Source organism: Rhodnius prolixus, unplaced genomic scaffold (genome assembly GCF_049639745.1).
Source record: "Rhodnius prolixus isolate KJV_2025 unplaced genomic scaffold, Rpr scaffold_4, whole genome shotgun sequence".
In the NCBI taxonomy this organism is placed as follows: Eukaryota; Metazoa; Arthropoda; class Insecta; order Hemiptera; family Reduviidae; genus Rhodnius; species Rhodnius prolixus.
The window spans coordinates 22,647,958-22,667,517 of record NW_027411614.1 but is presented as its reverse complement, the minus strand read 5'-3'; the positions used below and the strand labels follow the sequence as shown (position 1 = coordinate 22,667,517).

The window sequence follows — 19,560 nt, the reverse complement described above, 5'->3', positions numbered from 1 at the left end:
AACTTAACATAATTAGATTCGCAATCTTCAAAGCAACTTGAATTGCATGCATTGTTTTCATAGCATTCATTTTCAATCTATTTTATGGTACTTCAAAGTGTTGCATTTTCCTCTTGATGATTTCCTTATTTATCTGAGACTTATCTTTTGCTTTGTTACCTGGCAAACTTTTAGATATGGCAATACAATGAAATAAAACATGTTAGTGAGCAGCAGACTGCAAATTTCACTTTAAAAAATAGATTATTCAGAGTTATATATTTTGTTTAACAATATTCTATTTTAACCAATATATATCGTAAACTACTTGTTAAATTGGACTTAAGTTTAACAATTACTTGACTGTTATGTGTGCATGTTAAATTTTCCGAGTCACATCGTAAATGTAATAAACATGGATTATCATGCAATGCATACATAATGGCTAGATTATAATTTTCTCCTTTATTAACACAGCGTAAGTGTGCAGATTTAATATGTTTACAATGGAGCTACAGATACATAGTATATGGAAGGGTGTTTGGAGATGGATAGGTCGAAGGTAGATGATCGCGGCATAGAGCAATAACAATGCATTACTACAGTAATGCTACATTAATGGGCCGACCGTATAATCCCAATGTAATGACAAGACCATGGGTATATAGACTAATACAAACCCATCCGAGTTGCGCTATTCCAACACCCTTCCCAGTATAATAAATCCATATCTTGCTTTGTCCATCCATAGTGAACTCTCCCCCAACTTTGGATTCCATACATCCTCCATCATTGTGATCTAAATATGCCCATATCAACGAATCACTATCAATAGAAATAGTGGTCCACCAGTGGTCATAGGTCAACCAATCCGCTGAGAGATTTGGCACTAATTCCATTCCAATTAGACAAACCTAACGGTTGGGTAGAATGATGAACGGTATGTAGCGTGCGAACTCATTCTGTTATTATTGGATTCCAAAAAATTAGAGCTAACTGGTGATCTGGCAGGAGTTAGTTTACAAATTTATGTACAAATTACTTTCAGTGAATGAAATCTATTAAATGCTAAAAAACAAAATAACTATTGAACTATTGTTATTAAATTTCCAACTTCCATCATTACTGCTTGACAAGTATCGCTTTATAAATTACAAAATGCATAAAAAACAAAAATTTCTACAGAAATAAGTTTTTTGAGGTGTAACTTTTTTTTTAATTATGACGCGACATTTGTGATCATTGCATTGATGATCCAGTAACAATATTAAGACGGGTTTACGCGGCTAACTATTGACTTTCATCACGGATGATTCAATAGGAATAACAAAAAAAAGAGTTAATTTACTTTTTTGCTTAAAATCCACAATGAAATGGTCAATCATCTTTGAAGATGATGTCGAATGCGCTTGGAATTTTATGACTGGGTAAAAAAAAAAGCTACAATTTAAGTCTCAAATTCTTTTTTATTTTTAAACGGTTTCGGGCTAACCTCGGTCAATATACAGAAGTTCTTTCTCATCTTAAAATTTTCTTTGTTAACAAATATATATATATACATTAATTTATTTTGTAATTTACAATCTGTATACATAGTATATAATAAGTAAATATGGAGAGAGCGATGAACTGGTGCGGGAGGAGAGCAGGAGGAGAGAAACTACCCAGCGGTAGCACTCTCTATAGGAGAGAGGAGAATGTGTCGAGACAGGAGAGATAGGGGAATAATGGCGTTTAGGCCTTCAGACTACAAGTAAGTCGCGGGGCCACTGGCGATTCAGTCGGCGAGGAGTATTAGGGATGTCAGAGAAAGCGAGAGACAGTACAAGAGGATTAGAGCTAGTAGAGAGAGTAGTATGGAATTTTTGGTATTTAGTCTTGGCGAGTTGGTCTATGAAGGGAATGTTGAGGTCGTTGTGACAAATATATAAAATAAATAAATACATTTTAACATATTAAAAAAACATTGATATCAGTCTACGAGGGGTGTTTGAAAAGTCCGTGCAAAAATAAAAACTACTTAATTTTTGGAAGTAAACCTTTTTTATTTTTCAACATAGACTCCTTTTAGGCTTATACACTTCGTCCAACGTTGCTCTAGTTTGTTGATCCCTTCCGAATAATAGGATTTGTCCAAGTCTGAAAAATAGCCATTCGTTTCTGCAATCACCTCCTTGTTTGAATAAAATCTTTTTCCCGCCAGCCATTTCTTCATATTGGGGAACAAATAGTAGTCCGAGGGAGCCAATTCTGGAGAATAGGGGGAATGTGAAACGAGTTGGAACCCTATTTCCATTAATTTTGCTACCACAGCTGCTGAGGTGTGAGCTGGTGCGTTGTCGTGATGGAAAAGGACTTTTTTGTGGGCCAATCGTGGGCGTTTTTCTTGCAGCTCGGTTTTCAAACGGTCCAATAACGATGAATAATATGCACCTGTAATAGTTTTACCCTTTTCCAGATAGTCGATGAGGATTATTCCTTGCGAATCCCAAAAGACAGCCGCCATAATCTTTCCGGCCGAAAGAACGGTCTTCGCCTTTTTTGGCGCAGATTCCCCCTTGGTAACCCATTGTTTAGATTGTTCTTTGGTCTCAGGAGTGTAGTGATGTATCCATGTTTCATCCACAGTGACGAAACGACGCTTAAAGTCCTGCGGATTCTTCTGGAACAGCTGCAAACCGTCCTTGCAACACTTCACACGATTTCGTTTTTGGTCAAGCGTGAGCAATCGCGGCACCCATCTTGCGGATAGCTTTGTCATGTCCAAATGTTGATGCAAAATATTATGTACCCGTTCATTCGAGATGCCCACAGCACTAGCAAACTCACGCACCTTCACTCTTCTGTCATCCATCACCATATCATGGATTTTATCAATGATTTCTGGAGTAGTAACCTCAACAGGGCGTCCAGAACGTTCAGCGTCACTTGTGCCCATATGGCCACTCCGAAAATTTTGAAACCACTTATAAACTGTTCTAATCGAAGGTGCAGAGTCACCATAATGTTTATCAAGCTTCTCTTTAGTCTCCTGAGACGTTTTGCCTTTCATAAAGTAGTGTTTAATCAACACACGAAATTCTTTTTCGTCCATTTTTTGAAAATCACTCGACTTCCTCGATTCAAACGAATGCCAAACACAAAGAAATAGACCGATCTGGCTGAAACTTGGTGTGTGTTCTTCCAAGAGATGCTACTAACTAAACATAACCTCGATACGCGCCAGTAGAGCTATCTCTCCGACTTTGCACGGACTTTTCAAACGACCCTCGTAATTGTAAAGTCATTTTAAGAAGTTTTGGAGAAATGGGAGAGCTGTATCATCCCAAAAAAGAAGAAGTTTCAAGAATTTAAAAAAAAAAATCTACAGCATCACGGGCAACATCTGTAAGATTAACTGAAAAGTTTGATAAACGTCAACGATAAATTGTGAATATAATTTGAAATATATTATATAATTTGAAATAAAGAAAATAAATATTCAACTAAGGATGGGCCCACTTAAGTCCAAAATTTTAGAATAAAAAGAGATGGAGACCTTAAGTGCTGCTTTTTTATTCTATTACATATTTTGAACATCCTTCTTTCTATAAAATACAATAGTTTGAAGCGGGCTTTCATTTTGTAACAAACTAAGAAGAAATAATCTGTTCTACCATCTACTAAAACACCTTTAAAACAAAAAAGAATTGTCTAAAAAATGTAAAACTGAAAACCGCTGACAAGAGGCACCCTTAACGAGCTTTAGTTTTAGTTCACAAGGCTCACACTGGATGATGAATCATCCGAAAAGTGAACGAAGAGTTGGAACACATCTTTACTCTGTTCATCTGTCATCATGGATGATCACTTTCGATGATTTGCTGTTCATTTTGGATGATAAGCCGTGATGAAGGTTAAATGAGAACCTTATAAACCCGCTCATGTTTGCTACAAGTAGGCGACATTTTATTCATGAGAATTATATTACCATGTTATTCCTAAATAACAGTTAAGGACTCGCATAAATTCACGTGAATTTCCTTTGGGATTTCGTCTGACATGTCGGTCTACTGCCTTCTTTGTCACACTACTGACATTCACACTTTGGTGTGCAAACTAATGTCCTACGGTAGGTAAGCCTTCACTATAAAGGTCGTTAAAATGTCAGCGAAGGATAATTATGGCTAAAATGATTTTCAAAGATGGGGTGCATCTGATCCTACCCTATTTCGAAACTCTATTATTCATAGAACTCCACTAATTCCAAAGACTAAATTAAAAAAAAAGTTTTACCCACAGCTATTAAAAAATTTAAATTACTTACGATTTCTGTAGTAATAGTCGCTTGTAAGAACTAAAGAGAAGTAACTTCAAAGCGAAATATCAATTCTCATCGTTATATCAATCCCCCAACGTTATTTCTGCTGTTAATTTGAGAGTGACTGACTTGAACTAAAATATTATCGACAATTATTCGTAAAATATTTATTGCAACCATTGTGCTACCACATTTATGAGAGTGCTATGTTTTTACCAAGGGACAGAATAAACTTCTAAGATCCTTTTTTTCCTTTACCAGATTTTGTTTTTTTAATTCACAAAATTTAAATGAGTTTTACTTCATTTTTTTTTCGCCTACTATTATTAACGATTATGAAAGATTGCTGAGGAAAATTTCATAAATTTGACAAATGTACCTTTTAAACAGTCCAAAATAGAAAAATAAATTTTTAAATCTAGCCCAACCATTTGCTTTATTATTTAATAAAGTGAATTAAATAAAATAAACCTTGCAGTTTGTAAAAAGTCTTCTGTTCACGTGGCGCCAGTAAGTCCGACCTAATTAGCAGCAGGTGTCGTACAGCCGACGGCCTCACCAATACTCTATTTCGGCTAGCCTAATTAGAAGAGCTCTGGCTGAATTACCTACCTTTCTCAATTTGTTAGTTTTTCAAATGGGCTTATAGAGATTTGCAAACTTATTTTTCTACAAATTAGTAAGTTAGAAATCCCAAGCTTGCCTTATTTTTACACACGACTTATTTTTACATTCAGCTTTAAATTATTAATAAACAGTCTCTAATAACATTTTTTTAAAAAATAGATTGTGATTTTTTTTTTTATTTTTGTATTATTATTATTATTATTAGGCGGTCCCTGAGCGCTAGCTCACACCCGCCCCACGCTCACACTTCACCGTTACAAGGTTCAAAAATTCCCACAGCAGAACACCCAAATCCCGTCAAAACAACAAATAAAAACAAACAATCGCCAAAAACAAGATAAAAAGAATAAAACATCAACAATTAACAATTAACAATATAATAAATAAATAAATAAAATGCAACCACACACTCATAGACACCCCACACATAACCCCGCAGCCACACACACAACAACAATCTTTCAAAAACATCACTCGCCCACCACCGAGGCCATCCGCCTGTCAAAGGCTGCCCGCGCAAAATCGCGGAAGGCCGAATACGCAGAAGTGTTCCTTAATAACAGGGGGAAAACGTCCCCGGCCACGCTGAACGGGAACCCCATCTTCCGCCACATAACAGAGCGCAAATCATCATATAAGTCACATCGCAAGATACGAGTAACGTGCTCCGCCGTCTCCGGCACTCCGCACGCGCAATATGGATCTGTTGCTATGCCAATTTCAAACATTTTAGCGCGCAATATATCATGCCCTGGACCAGTCGCGCAACCGCATATGGCACATCCGTAGGAACCAGTCTTCTACCTCCAACAGTGTCGGGGACGAAGCTGAATGTGGTTCTGCCCTTCGATGAAACTCGCCATCTATTCTTCCATTCTCGGTTAGCCTCCTCTTCCACCTCACCATACATTTTTTCCCTTAACCATACCCAATAATCGTCAGACATATCAGTCACCGATACTCGTATGGCTCTAACCAGGGGGACCCTCACCTCTATACCCCTGTGCAAACCATAGCGCACCGCGGCCTTAACCACTTCCAAGTCCAGTGGTAAGCACCCCGTGAGCACCTGCAAAGCCTCCGTAGATGTGGTCCGGCTATAATGCTCCATCAGCAACAGAATAGAGCGCTGCATGGCCATAAGGTGCGTCCTCACTATCACGATCCCCACCCGATGGGCCCAAACCGACGCGCAATAGATGACCTGAGCGACCAAAACCCCACGGTATAGAGTACTCACTACTCTCCTTTTTAATCCCCACTCCCTCCTTGTTACCGTCCTCAACTGTCCGACAAAAGAACCAACCTTCTTTCTTAAGCCCCTAACATGTGGCACAAAGCTTAATTTTATGTCCAAAATCATCCCCAAGTATCTCACTTGTGACACCCAACGCAGCCTATCGTCGCAGTATCTGACTACTGGCTGACGATTAGGGGCAAGCGACCCCCCTCAACAACATCGCCTCCGTCTTATTCGGAGCAATCCTTAGTTTATTATGTTTACACCATGTGCAAACATAATTCAATGCTGACGTCGCATTAGCCTCCAACTGCGCTCTACTGTTACCTCCTACCACAAGGACTAAATCGTCCGCAAATGCGACCTTACCCAACAATCCAGCCAACAGATCGTCAAAAAATCGCTTCTCGGCCTTTTGGCTAAGATCAAAGTGTAGTATAAATAGATTGTGAATAGCAAATAAAGAAAAAAACAAAAAACAAACCAACAAAACAAAAATAAAAGTGGTTCACACTGTTTGGATAACCTTAATTTACCAGCTGATCTGCCTGGCCAGTTACCGACGGCCATCTTTAACTCGTTAGTGACGTCTCTTAGTTTACGTGATTTTTTTAGTGAATATTAGTGATTGTAAAAAATGATAAAGTGAAGTTCTATTTTATAAATTATGTTTAAGTTATACTCGTATTTTGTGCGTGATATACGGTTCGATTGCGAATAGAGTTGTTTGAATTACGAATTACGGATTCGTATTTTAATTAGTTTCAAGTGTCAAGTGCTATTGGACTGGTGATTTATTGTAGTGCTGATAAACTTTTATATTTTTTAAACAAGGAAAGACTTTATTATCAAATATTTATTTTAAATTTCTATCATATTTTTATTATTCTTGCATGAAAATAGCATGTCATCTTTTAATTATTACTAACAAATTAATAAAATTGCAACGTCTTGACTACATTGAGTGCTAGTTAATCTTTTCTATTGTATTGACTAATAGTTTAAAATTGTCATTTTTTGTTTCCCCAAATAGTTTTTTAAAATGATTCCTAAACCTTTTTGATTTATTCTGTGCTCTTCTCTTTAGTATTTTTACTGCCCAGGGTTGTTTTTTGAAATTGATTTCTAAACCTATTTAATGTGTTTTTAATTTTTTTATTTTTTTAAATTAGTATTCTTAATTTCCTCAAATGGTTTTCTAGAAACTGATTGCTAACCCTTTTTGATGTATTCTTGCATTATTTCTTTTAATTGACTACAAGATCGAAATTAGCATTCATTGTTCCATATATGATTTTTCGGATGCTATTTAATGTGTTCTTTAGAATCGATTTTAGTTCAAAATAATCTTTGTTTTTTTCCAAGTAGTTTTTTGGAACTGATTTCTAAGCCCATGTAATAATTTTTTAAATATCCTTCTACTTCTCTAAAGAAGAAGTAGCAAAATAGTGAGTAATTTTTAATTGGATATTTCCAAGTTCCAAAATTTTTGAAACTTCTCGAAAAAAATGTTTCGCTTGCGCTCGCCCGAGTGTATTGAAAGAGAATATTTCAAAGATGAAAAGTGTGAAGAAGGATTTTGTTAAGAAATTTCGGTCAGTTGTTACTTCCGACATTAGGATTATAGTTGAAGGTTTTGGTAGAAATTTTCATCACTCTTTCGTCAACTGGATGCGCGTTTTGGACGTAATTCTCTTGAGCGGGTACTCGTACTCAAAATATATGGATTTTTAATTCGGCGGTTTTTATCGCCAGGATGTGATAACAGAGATTAGGTTGTTTGGGAACTGCAGCTATTGAGAATATAACAGATAATTTAGTATTATCTATTAGTGACCGTAAACTATTAATATTTAGGATTAAGCTAGCGAGAATTCGGTCAAATAACTCTGACTTTTTTCTCAGTAACTCACATAACCTCGCCCTGAAGGAGACAATAAATTTGTCGAAACGTTGGCGTAAAGATTGAGTTGCTGTTTTTATTTGACTGAATCCTCGCTAGTTTAATCCTAAATATAACTATTTATAGTTTAGTATTTTATTAAAAGTTGTTTGCTGGATGATAGTTTACAGGTGGCCTTGGACCACTTTTTCCTTACAATCCTTCAATCTTGCCCCTTCAATGTCACCTTCTTCTTGGCCTGCCTACTTTTCTCCTACCTTAAGATGTATTTCTGTACTTTGCTTAAACTAAAATTAGTAATCAATCATTCTAGACGATCAAGCCATTCCAGTCTTTTTTTTCTTCTTTAATTTTCAGCATCGAGTGATGCTGAAAATCCCTTTTGTTCGTTATCTTCCATATCCCGATTCTCCAGTTTAGGGCAAAATATTCTCCTTATAGTTTTCTAATATCGCTTTTAGCTTGGTTATGTCTACAGGGTTTACTTGTGTATAATAGTAATGGGTGAATCATTGCTTTGCATATTCGGAGTTTATGGTTTCGGGGAACGTTTTATTCGCTTCAATGCGCAAGAACATCTTTCACGCAATATTTTTTGTTTAATTAAGGTGCGTTCACAACAATAGTACCCAGTGCCTTCTCAAAACATTGCCGCTATCCGGGCAATATTCTCTCGTTGCAAGCCTTATTTTTATTTATCATATAATAAATTTATAATTCCTAAAAATCGATACATTGCTGCCAACTGTAGGTTTTTTTTTTTTATAGCCGAAGCAGCTTTCAGCTTAACTCAGCTTTTCTCTGGCAGAAGGAGATTGGATGATTATTTTCTGACAATTTGGTTGTTTCTGCTCATGTTAAAGAAGGATCATCCCCTGGGGTATCTAGTGGTTTGTGGGGAGGTTAATAACCTCTTACTTATGCTTGTCGTTACAACAGTACAGCCAGGACGCTCTTAACTCTTCAGGAACCAGCACCTACCAAAAAAAGTTAATCCTTCCTTTCCTCCAACAAAAATAACATAGAAAGAAACAAATTCCTAATGCATTCAAGTAATAATTCAAATGATGATAGAAAATTAAAATTTGAATTAGTGGAAATAATACAAAACTAATCAAAAGATATTTAAGCTGTTATCCTCTAAATTCATTAGCAGTTCGTTCAGAATGAGTGAATTACTAGCTAGCCAGCGGCCATTATGGTAAACGATCCAAATATGTCTGTTAAGGTTAATGACCGACCAAGCCCAAGCCCACTACTTATCTCCGGGAAATTAATAGCACAGAATTTGGTTACATCCAAGCTGAAGCTTGAGGTTTAAAGCTCGATGGTAATTGCAAAGGAGAGAGAAGAGTTTCAATTAAATGTTAAAGCTTCAATTTTATACCAGTGGATTTGCTTACAATGCTCCCTCCTCTAATAGATGTTTTACAGGAAAACCCAAATGAAAGCGGAGAACAGGATGGAAGTAACTTGCGTTGGTTGAAAATGCGGCATTTAATATTGCCCAATCTCTTTGGGTGCTGCCAGGGAACATGGTGTTTGGTCAAATTGGTTGAGTCTAATACTACGTGCAAGCTACAGCTGTTGCAGCTAAAAGTTATTATCTTATGCCCAATTGGTGAAATCGCTAACTATGCAGAACCAATAACTATTCCAGAGAGCATCTTAATAAAATTTTACAAGCATTGGAAATATCTAGAGGAAATAAAAAGTGGTAAGTGTAACGATTAAATATAGAGGGAAGAAAAATGGGTAAAACATTTTATTAAAGGGTTTATTTCATTATAGTTTCTGGTTTGGTGTGTAAAGAGGGTCGAATGTGATGGTTTCCTTATTCTTTTATTCTTAAATTACCTTCTCTCTGGATGGCCTCACAATAATATTCTTAGCAAAGCTAAACGATCGCAAAGTACGCCATGATCTGTAGCCTAGCGAATGTTGTCAAAGAATTATTCATTACTAGCCTTTGCAAGAAAATGAGGTTTATACCGCTTTGTACGGGTAAACAATAAAAAGAACTTTCTAGATAGCCAATTTGTTAAAGGCATGCTGTTACTAAAATATGCTGAAGGATGTAAAGTTTAGCAAGGGAAAAAGTCGTTTATTTCTGTTTAGTACAGAAATAATTTTGATAAGGGTAAAATAGCGGTTGTCAAGATCAAAAATAAAATAAAAACTCTGGAACGAGCCCTCTGGGCTTTCTTTCAAACTGCATTGTACTTGAAAGAATAATTTTGTAAAAAGGAAGTTACGTTCAACCGATTTTTTTCCCAATTTGGAATTGGTCCTACATACATAATTGTAACTTTTACTAAGTAGAACAAGTATTTACGTAATTTCCGACGAGATGCTTACGAGGAATTATCATCAAAACAAGGTAAACCCAAGGTCAGGGTCATCCTTGTTAAATGCAAAGCTGTGAGAGAAAATTTGAAGATTAGGCACTGTCATTTTGGATCTTTACCATTGTGGTTAGACATATTAGGGAAGAGATTAGCTATGAAGTAGAAAGGAAACGAATATTCGACGACATATACAGGTATTTAGATGCACCATTTCGCTGCGAAGACATAATATTCTCCACCAGCATTTATGTGCTTAAATCTATAGCAGAGCCAGCAATGAAATATGAATGTATTTAAAAGTTATAGCCGCTTAGAATGAATGCAAGAAAATGATTACATGATTTTAATTTCGGTTAAGCTATAAGGATGGCAGGAATATAGAGTACTGATCCATCCATTAGTTGTAAGTTTGTATGTAAATAGTTGTATATAGTAGAGGTATGTATGTGTGAAGCGAATGTATTTATAAGTAAAAATGGAGAATGAGTGATATTCTAGTGATAAGCACCTAGACGATGCTGGCTGTATGGCGATAGCCAATGCCAAAAAAAAAAAAAGCTAAGCGGTTAGCGTATTGGATTCCTACGCAGAGTTCCCGGGTTTGAATCCAGCAGCTGGCCTTTAAAGGAACTATTTACAGCTCACTGTCCGGTGATGGACAGTGTTGTATGTAACGAGAGAATACTATCCGCAGGCCGGCTGTGCACTGGAAAAAAAGTTCCGGGCGCCAATAACCTTAGATGTTGACGCGCCTTAAACTATAAAATAAAAATAAACTAATGGTATTCTGTGGGAAGAAGCCTGGTGGACGATGAAACCTCAAGGAAGGGCTGGTCAGATCGTTTAGTGAAGTTCAAAGGCTAGCTTGCTTGCCTGAACGTAAAAGCTCCAGTTACTACGGCCTTGGAGAATCTTCAAATTATACTACTACATCCAAGGACTAGCTAGAGCTGTGGTTACGAGGCTATGAAATGACGAGCTGTAGGCACAGCGTTAAATAATCAAAAGCTATATGAGGAACTGTAGACTTGGAGGCCTTCTTTTTCGGGACTTCCTTCTAACAGAACATCTGCTAGGTACAGCTTTGACAAGTCTTTCGAATTGCTTAAATTCGGCTAGGGAGGCTTAAAAGAGTGGACTAGGTTCGACAGTGTTTAGTGATTCCAAAAAAAATCAAATTTGAACTAACTGGGATTTTTTTTTGTGAAAATGTGTGTGTATGCTGCCCGTACACTACGCAATAAACTTTTTTATGATGCTTAAATCTCAAAGGTGTTTTCAGTTTTTCAGTTTTCAAGAATTATAGATTCAATCCGTTGGTTTGAATTTACTTTTCACGAAATATTAATTTTAGAGAATCTAAAATATGGCGTGAAATTACACAAAAAGAAACTGCATTACTTTTTTATAATGCCAGTTCATATTTGAATAGTGAAGTACATGCTTATACTGTTAAATTGATGTCATGTTTGTTAAGTTATTATTATTGTTTTTTTTTATGATTTAGGGCGCGTCAACATCTGAGGTTATTTGCGCCCGGAGTTATTTCTAGTGCACTGTTGGCCTTTGGACAGTGTTTGCTCGTTACTCGTCCATCACCGGACTGTGAGTTTTAAGAAGCTTCTAGGAAGAAAAAAATCTAAGGGTCTGCAGATTGATTCGAACCCTGGATCTCCGCGTGGAAATCCAAAACCCTAACCGCATAGCTAAACCCTTCCCTGTTAAGTTATTATCAGGGATTTAACTCAATTGTTACTAATTCTAAGTTCAAGAGATTTAATTACATAATTTGTGATAAAAGTTAGTCGTCAGAGTTTTCAACCAGATTTTTGTTCTTATTACCGCTTTTCAAAATCTCTCTATAATCTACCAGATACCATCGCATTGCGTACATTATATCCAACACCGACAGAGCCAAGATGGTACTGGTAGAAAGAGAAAATCTGAGAGCAAACTATTTTTCATAAATTTGTCACGAGTTAAAAAACTAACAGCTTAACTTTTTTCAAAAATAAATATTTTAATTAGATCTGAAATATTTCATTATTTTAATGTTTTTATTTTAACTAGAGTAAAATCTAATTAGTTACCTCGCCATTATTTTATTAATTCTGAATTTGATGTTACGGGGAAAAAACAGGCTTAGAGATTTTATAAAATGTTCGCCCGAAATTCTATTGTAGTATGAAAACAAATTTAAATTACTTGGAAGAGAAATTGAAAACATTTAGGAGAAAAAGAGCGAGTTGTCACTTGCATGAATCCCATTAACTATACATCTGTACACGCGGTTGGAAACTGCATTAAAAATCTGTTACGTTTAAATATGAATCAGCAGCACTCTTTGGTTGGTGGTGAATTAACTGAATCTGGAAATTTAAACAACTGAAATACCCCTTTCTTAGTTATTTGTGTTTTAATTTTACCGCATTGATTTATTTATTTTACTTTATAATTATTCTGAATTATTGCTACAAGAAGTAATATGAGAAGTTTAATGGATAAATGTTTGGTAGAAATGCTTAACTGGCTATTATCGCAAGAAATGAACTTTTTTTTGAGAAATTTTCTTCAAAATAACATGTTTTGCTAGTTAATTCTCAAGTCCAAATCGAGTTGCTTCGCTCTTGAAATTCTAACGGTGCGTTTAACGTATGCTGATTTATTTTCATTTTCAAAAAAGGGGCGTCAGTAAAGAGATATGGGCGACCTGGGCCTTTTTTCAGTGCATTATTGGCCACCTACGTTATTCCTTCTTTTACTTGAAATAACTGTTAATTATTTAATTTATTAAATTAATAATGTAATTAAAGTGATTTATTAATGTTATAAAAGGGAGCAATAAATGTTATAACGACTTTTAGGGACTGTAATATCATTTAGAGGTTAGTTTAAAATGTCGTTTTCACGAAAACTGTTCTAAAAACAGCTGTATTTAAAATAATTTCGACTGAAAAATATCTTTTAAGTCTTAGAATTAAACTAAACTTAACAAATACATATTGGCCAAAAAGTATACTAACTAGTACTCTCTTACAGCCTATTTTTGGGCGGTGGACAGTAATTCCGACCCGGTCCTTGCATGAAGAAACAGGACAGCTAAGCCTTTCACATTCACTGAAGTTTTGAAATAAAAAACCATAAACGTTTACTTTGAGACAATTTCATTTTTCCACTGCAGTTAGTTTTTCCCTTGTTTTGTTCCATAATCTAAAACAATAATGTAACAGAGTTGGGATTAACTAAGAGGCACATACAATCCAAAGGACTAGAATTACTCTAGATCGTACTACAGTCGATTCTCTCAATAACGGACACTGGCGGGGGAAAGCAAAGTGGCCGCTGTTTGGAGGTGGCCGTTAGAAGGAGGTAGACAAGTTTCATAATGAAAAAATATGGGGTTTTTTTTCCAAACATCTATTTAAAAATTGTTTATTAAAACTGTCCGGTAGGACAGTTGTATAAGGGTTGATCGTCAAAAACTGCACGAAAAAGCGCAACGTTGAAAAACATCCAACTTTGACAATTGTTTTCTTTTTTTCTATAAAAGATAAAATTTCCAAAGTTTCTTTAAAATATAGGGCAAATCCTCCTTTATAACTGCATTTTTTTTTTTTTTGCAACAACCCAGATCTAATAGGTTTCGAGAAAAAAGTTGCCGAAATTGAGCAAAAACGGCTTTTTCAGAAATTGTTGTTGTTCTTCTTGTTGGTGTTACCTTTTTTGTAAACTGCGTAGCGCCTAAACGCGTAAACCGATTTTCATGAATGAGGTGTCATTCGATTCGGAATTTTATGTAGATGCGCCTTTTGGGGGTCTCGACGCTGTACATCGAATGGGAGAGGAGTTAGCCCCCTTTATGTAGGCCCCCTTCAAAATTAAAACTCTCCGGTAGGACAGTTGTATAATGGTTGACCATCAAAAACTGCACGAAAAAGTGTAACGTTGAAAAACACCCAACTTTGACAATTTTTTTCTATTTTTCTATAAAAGATAAAATTCCCAAATTTTCTTTAAATCTTACTCCAAACCATCCTTTATCCTTAACAAAAACTTACAGTTTAAAAAGTTAAGTATAAGGGTTGATTAGACGCCAAAAGATTTGTGAACCTTGTGGCGTTTAATCAACCCTTATACTTAACATTTTAAACTGTAAGTTTTTGTTAAGGAGTTATTAATAGATTTAAAAACGTACATAACTGCATAATTATTTAGCTATATGATACGCATCAAATTATTCTTAATTATCCAAAAAAATTATCAAAAAACTACATATTATTGACTTAATTAATGATCTTTAAAACAATTTTTATAATAATCATCACATTAATTCTTAACAATAATAATTTATGGTAAAATTATCATCATAATACTACCATCTATTATTAGAAAATAGAACAAACCTTTCGGCAAGTTGACAATGACTCGATTTGGTTTTTGCAAATCTTCCTACTCATTTATTTTCTCTTCTAGAGTTAACCGCTATCGTTTGGGAGACATATCAGAAAAAATAATATTGTACGTCCAAAGTTATATTGAAAAATGATTAAAATGGTACAAGATGTATGAGCTTATATTATAGGAAACTTTAGGAAAAACCAGGAAAAAAAAAACTTGAGAGGGGATAATTCTTTTTATCACCGCGTCAAACGAACTTTTAAGAATAAGATGGTCGTTGGTGGGAGGTGAAACATGTAATGTAGGGTGCGCGTTAGACGGAGGTTCTTTTATATAGAAAGTGTATAGGGGTAAAACGGGGAAATCCAATAACTGTCCGTAAATGGAGGTGGTCGCTAGTGAGAGTGTCCTTTATGGGAGGCTCGACTGTAGCTGTTATTTTGTCTTCGTAGTAGTTGAGAAGGGGCCATATATCTGAATGGAAAAAAAGAGAATGTAAAATATTTCAAATTTTAAAAAGAATTTTTGAAGAATTTTTAAACAGGAAATTTGACAATGAATGCATAATTGTAAAGTAAATAATGAAATTCAAGTAAAGAACATTGAGTAAGAGTTCTATACAATGTTCTCAGAATTATCTGGGTAGCATACAAAAGCAATAAATGCTATAGCCGAAATCGGACGACGTTTTAATGTCTATATTCATAACCAAACAATGGTGTTATATTGCAATAGCAGAAATGCACCGGAGAATAGATCAGTAATATCATTGCTTTGAATATATTACAATGTCGCAATATTCTATAGTACAAATTAGCAATTTAAGATGTATACATATTAAATGACATTAATGATCTCAATGTCGTGATGTTTCAATCTGTTACTGTCAGTAACACGATCTCGCAAATCATGGGGTTTGCAATGGAAATTCCCCAGAGGATTTTGTTATGCATCAAGAAATTACCTAGAACAAAGTAAAAAAGTTGAATATTAAATGCAGTGTTTGCCGAAATTTGTTCTGTTCCAAGCGAATTTACTGCTAAATGTTGAAAGCTACAAACGTTCATGATACTACAGTCGAGCCTCTTATAAAGGACCCTCTCACTAGCGACCACCTCCATTTACGGACAGTTTTTGGATTTCCCCGTTTTACCCCTATACACTTTCTATATAAAAGAACCTCCGTCTAACGGTCACTCTACATAGCAACCGCAGACATTGATTTTGGGGAACAGATTAAATGTTTCACCTCCCACCAACGACCACCTTGTTCTTAAAAGTTCGTTTGACGCTAAAAATAAAAATAATTATTCCCTCTCAAGTTTTAGTTTTTTCCTGATTTTTCCTAAAGTTTCCTTTATAAGCTACATACATCTTGTACCATTTTAATCATTTTTCAATATAACTTTGGACGAACAATATTATTTTTTCCGATATATCTCTCAAACGAAAGTGGTTAACTCTAGAAGAGAAAATAAATGTGTTGGAAGATTTTGCAAAAACCAAATCGTGCCATCGTCAACTTGCCGAAAGGTTTGTTCTATTTTTCTAATAATAGATGATAGTATGATGATAATTTTACAATTAATTATTATTTTTATGAATAAATGTGATGATTATTATAAAAATTGTTATAAAAATTATTAAATAAGTCAATAATATGTAGTTTTTTGATAAATTTTTTGGGTAATTAAGAAAAATTTGATGCATATCATATAACATAGCTAAATAATTATGCAATTATGTACGTTTTAAAATCTATTAAAATAAACAATTTTTAAATAGCTGTTTGGGATAAAACCCATATTTTTTCATTAAGAAACTTGCCTACACTCCTACTAATGAACACCTTCCAAATAGCGGCTACTTTGCTTTCCCCCGCCAGTGTCCGTTATTGAGAGGCTCGACTGTATATCACACTGATATGTGATAAACAAACTCTAAGGCGTGACAATGGTTTAGTGGGAGAACGGATGAGAAGGGGATATTGGTAGATTTTGTTTGATGACAAATTATTTAGAAATTTTGAACCGGTCGGGTGGTGCTCCAACCCTTGATAATGGTAGAGACAGCCACGAATGTGACATTGCGAGGTAGTTATGTGATGTTTAATGAACTGCCCAGAATTATTTCTGGAAAAGTATCTGTTAATTTTATAATAATTTTCTATTACCTATTGATTGAGGTTGTTGATTATGTTACAACAATCATCCCGTGTAGCTTTTTCACATTGAGTTAAGATAGTTTGCTTTGACATTGGGTTTTCAAGGGTCATGAATTGTGCATTTAGGTATGTAGGATAACAATGGCTTTTCAGGTGTTTAGTAAATGACAGAAAAGTGTGTTTAGTTTCTAAAATATAACGTGTTTAACGAGGAAACGTATTCAATCTATAAAAGGAATAAAAAGAGAATCTTTTAATCAAATATTGAAGAATTCTTTCCATGTAGGTTGGAAATCTGGACTACGATTACATGGATAATGCATAAAGCTAAGTAAGATAGAATGGATTTTTACAGAAAATTATTTGAAAACTAAGAGAAAAGATAGAGTAAAAGATAAAGAAAGAACTTGTGGTTATAGAGATTATGAAGGAGAGAATAGTAGAAAGGAAGCTGGCATGGAAAGTAAATGGAATCCTCAAGGAAACTGATGGCAGGAGAGACTATCCCGAAGAAGGAGGTGGCTGACAGAGGATTGCATGGAAAAGACCCTTGAGTTTTTTTAAAACTTTTCAATAGAACGCTGTCAATTCTCGCTTTTATGACTTAGCAATTTCGCTGAATCGTAATAAGACATTGACCTTTACTTGAAGTTCACTTTGTATGAGCATGAACTTGCGAAATTATTTTTTGCGAATCGACTTTCAAGAATGAAACAGCAAATAAGCGCGACCTGTTTTGTCCTCGTTTTGTATCGTGCTTTATAAAACAAAACAGATAAAAGAACATATTGGAATTTATCCAGTCTATTTAGATATCTGTTAGCCAATATAATACTATTTAAACGTTATTCAAATGATTTAATTTTGTACATCCATTTAAATCAATTTTGTATGGTGTTCATTGTGCCGAACCATTAGTCCAGTTATTAAATTCATTTAAAAATGTAAGCTTCAAATAAAAAAATAAATGTCTAAAATAAATAAATGAACGAATCATTTTTCAAACAACCGTTAATTGAGTGTTATTGGAATAAAAATGTCATGTTATGCATTCTAATGAAATTAAAGCGTTCGACTTCCCTGAGAATATTAATTATTTAAAACAAAATGAATTTTCAATAATTGAAATAGATTTATTCTAACAATTGAAGCAGACGATTGAATTTTAAATCTTTCCTACTTATTTTGATTTTTCTTTAATTATTTTCAATGTTTTTTATACTTTAGCGTTAGCTCTAAATAGATTTTCATATTAATAAACTCAATTAACACTCAACAATGTATGCTATTATAAAAACTCATTTCTTAATTTAAATAAGGCGCCACGGTAGCCGAGCGGGTAAGAGGCGAGACCTGCGACGCTAATATGTATTGTGGTGCTGGGTTCGATTCCCGGTCATAGGCCTTGGATTTTATTTAATGGTTAATAAAAGAAATTTTCAGTAAAGTATGTTTGCTAGTCGCCTCCGTCCATGACACCTAATTGGTAGCTGGACGTTAAGCCCCGCCTGAAAAAATAGGCGATTACTTCTTAATTTAAATAATCTTGTCTTTTAAAGGCATTCCCTAAATGCTATCCAAGAAAAAGAATATAAAATACGGATAAGAAGTATTAAAAAAAGGACATCTCTATTTGCCCGGCAGCTTATGTCTGCCTTTTAAAATTGCAAAGATTAAAAAGAAAAAAGAATCTCAAAAAATATGGGCCGTTGATGAGGTAGCAATCGAAGCGCCAAAAATAATGTACACTAGAATGCGAAATGTAATCCATTTTTCAGACTAGGCAGTTGGTATGCTTTGTGGAATAACATGCGATTTAAAGCTTTGCAGATAAAGTGAAACAGAAACATTACTAAAGTTCACTTGCTAGGACATCGCAGGCGATTGAAATTATCAGACGATTTGGTTGCAGCTAGTTGAGTGAATTAATGCAATTAGTTGCTGATTAGATGCAATGCCTTGTAGTCCTAAGTATTTTTGATGATGTACTAAATGGGTTAAATGTAAAAGAAATAGAGCGGCTTGGAGGCCGAGGATTCAGAGTTGGCTAACCCAGCAAAATTAATATTTGATTGTGGTACGGAATTGAAATATTGGCCAATTTTAGTAGATACGAGGGTCGTTTGAAAAGTCCGTGCAAAAATAAAAACTACTTAATTTTTTGGGGTAAACCATTTTTATTTTTCAACATAGTCTCCTTTTAGGCTTATACACTTCGTCCAACGCTGCTCTAGTTTGTTGATCCCTTCCGAATAATAGGATTTGTCCAAGTCTGAAAAATAGCCATTCGTTTCTGCAATCACCTCCTCGTTTGAATAAAATCTTTTTCCCGCCAGCCATTTCTTCATATTGGGGAACAAATAGTAGTCCGAGGGAGCCAAGTCTGGAGAATAGGGGGATGTGAAACGAGTTGGAACCGTATTTCCATTAATTTTGCGACCACAACTGCTGAGGTGTGAGCTGGTGCGTTGTCGTGATGGAAAAGGACTTTTTTGTGGGCCAATCGTGGGCGTTTTTCTTGCAGCTCGGTTTTCAAACGGTCCAATAACGATGAATAATATGCACCTGTAATAGTTTTACCCTTTTCCAGATAGTCGATGA

General features: G+C 35.0%; 2 protein-coding genes across 8 annotated transcripts in view; one reads left to right on the top strand and one right to left on the bottom strand.

Moving 5' to 3' along the window:
• Positions 1-19,560, bottom strand: part of LOC141456057 (opioid-binding protein/cell adhesion molecule homolog) — an 869,090-nt gene that overhangs the window by 18,006 nt on the left and 831,524 nt on the right. The gene's annotated exons all lie outside the window — the stretch shown is intronic.
• LOC141456060 (uncharacterized) overlaps positions 1-19,560 on the top strand; it is a 33,565-nt gene that overhangs the window by 7,168 nt on the left and 6,837 nt on the right. For 5 of the 6 annotated variants that reach the window (XM_074131661.1, XM_074131658.1, XM_074131660.1 and 2 more), the window contains exon 3: positions 9,484-9,766. In XM_074131661.1, coding sequence (XP_073987762.1) covers positions 9,484-9,766 — 283 coding nt within the window. Of the gene's footprint in view, positions 1-9,483; positions 9,767-11,904; positions 18,613-19,560 lie in introns of those variants that run through there. The other variant, XM_074131662.1, reaches the window with a different exon arrangement.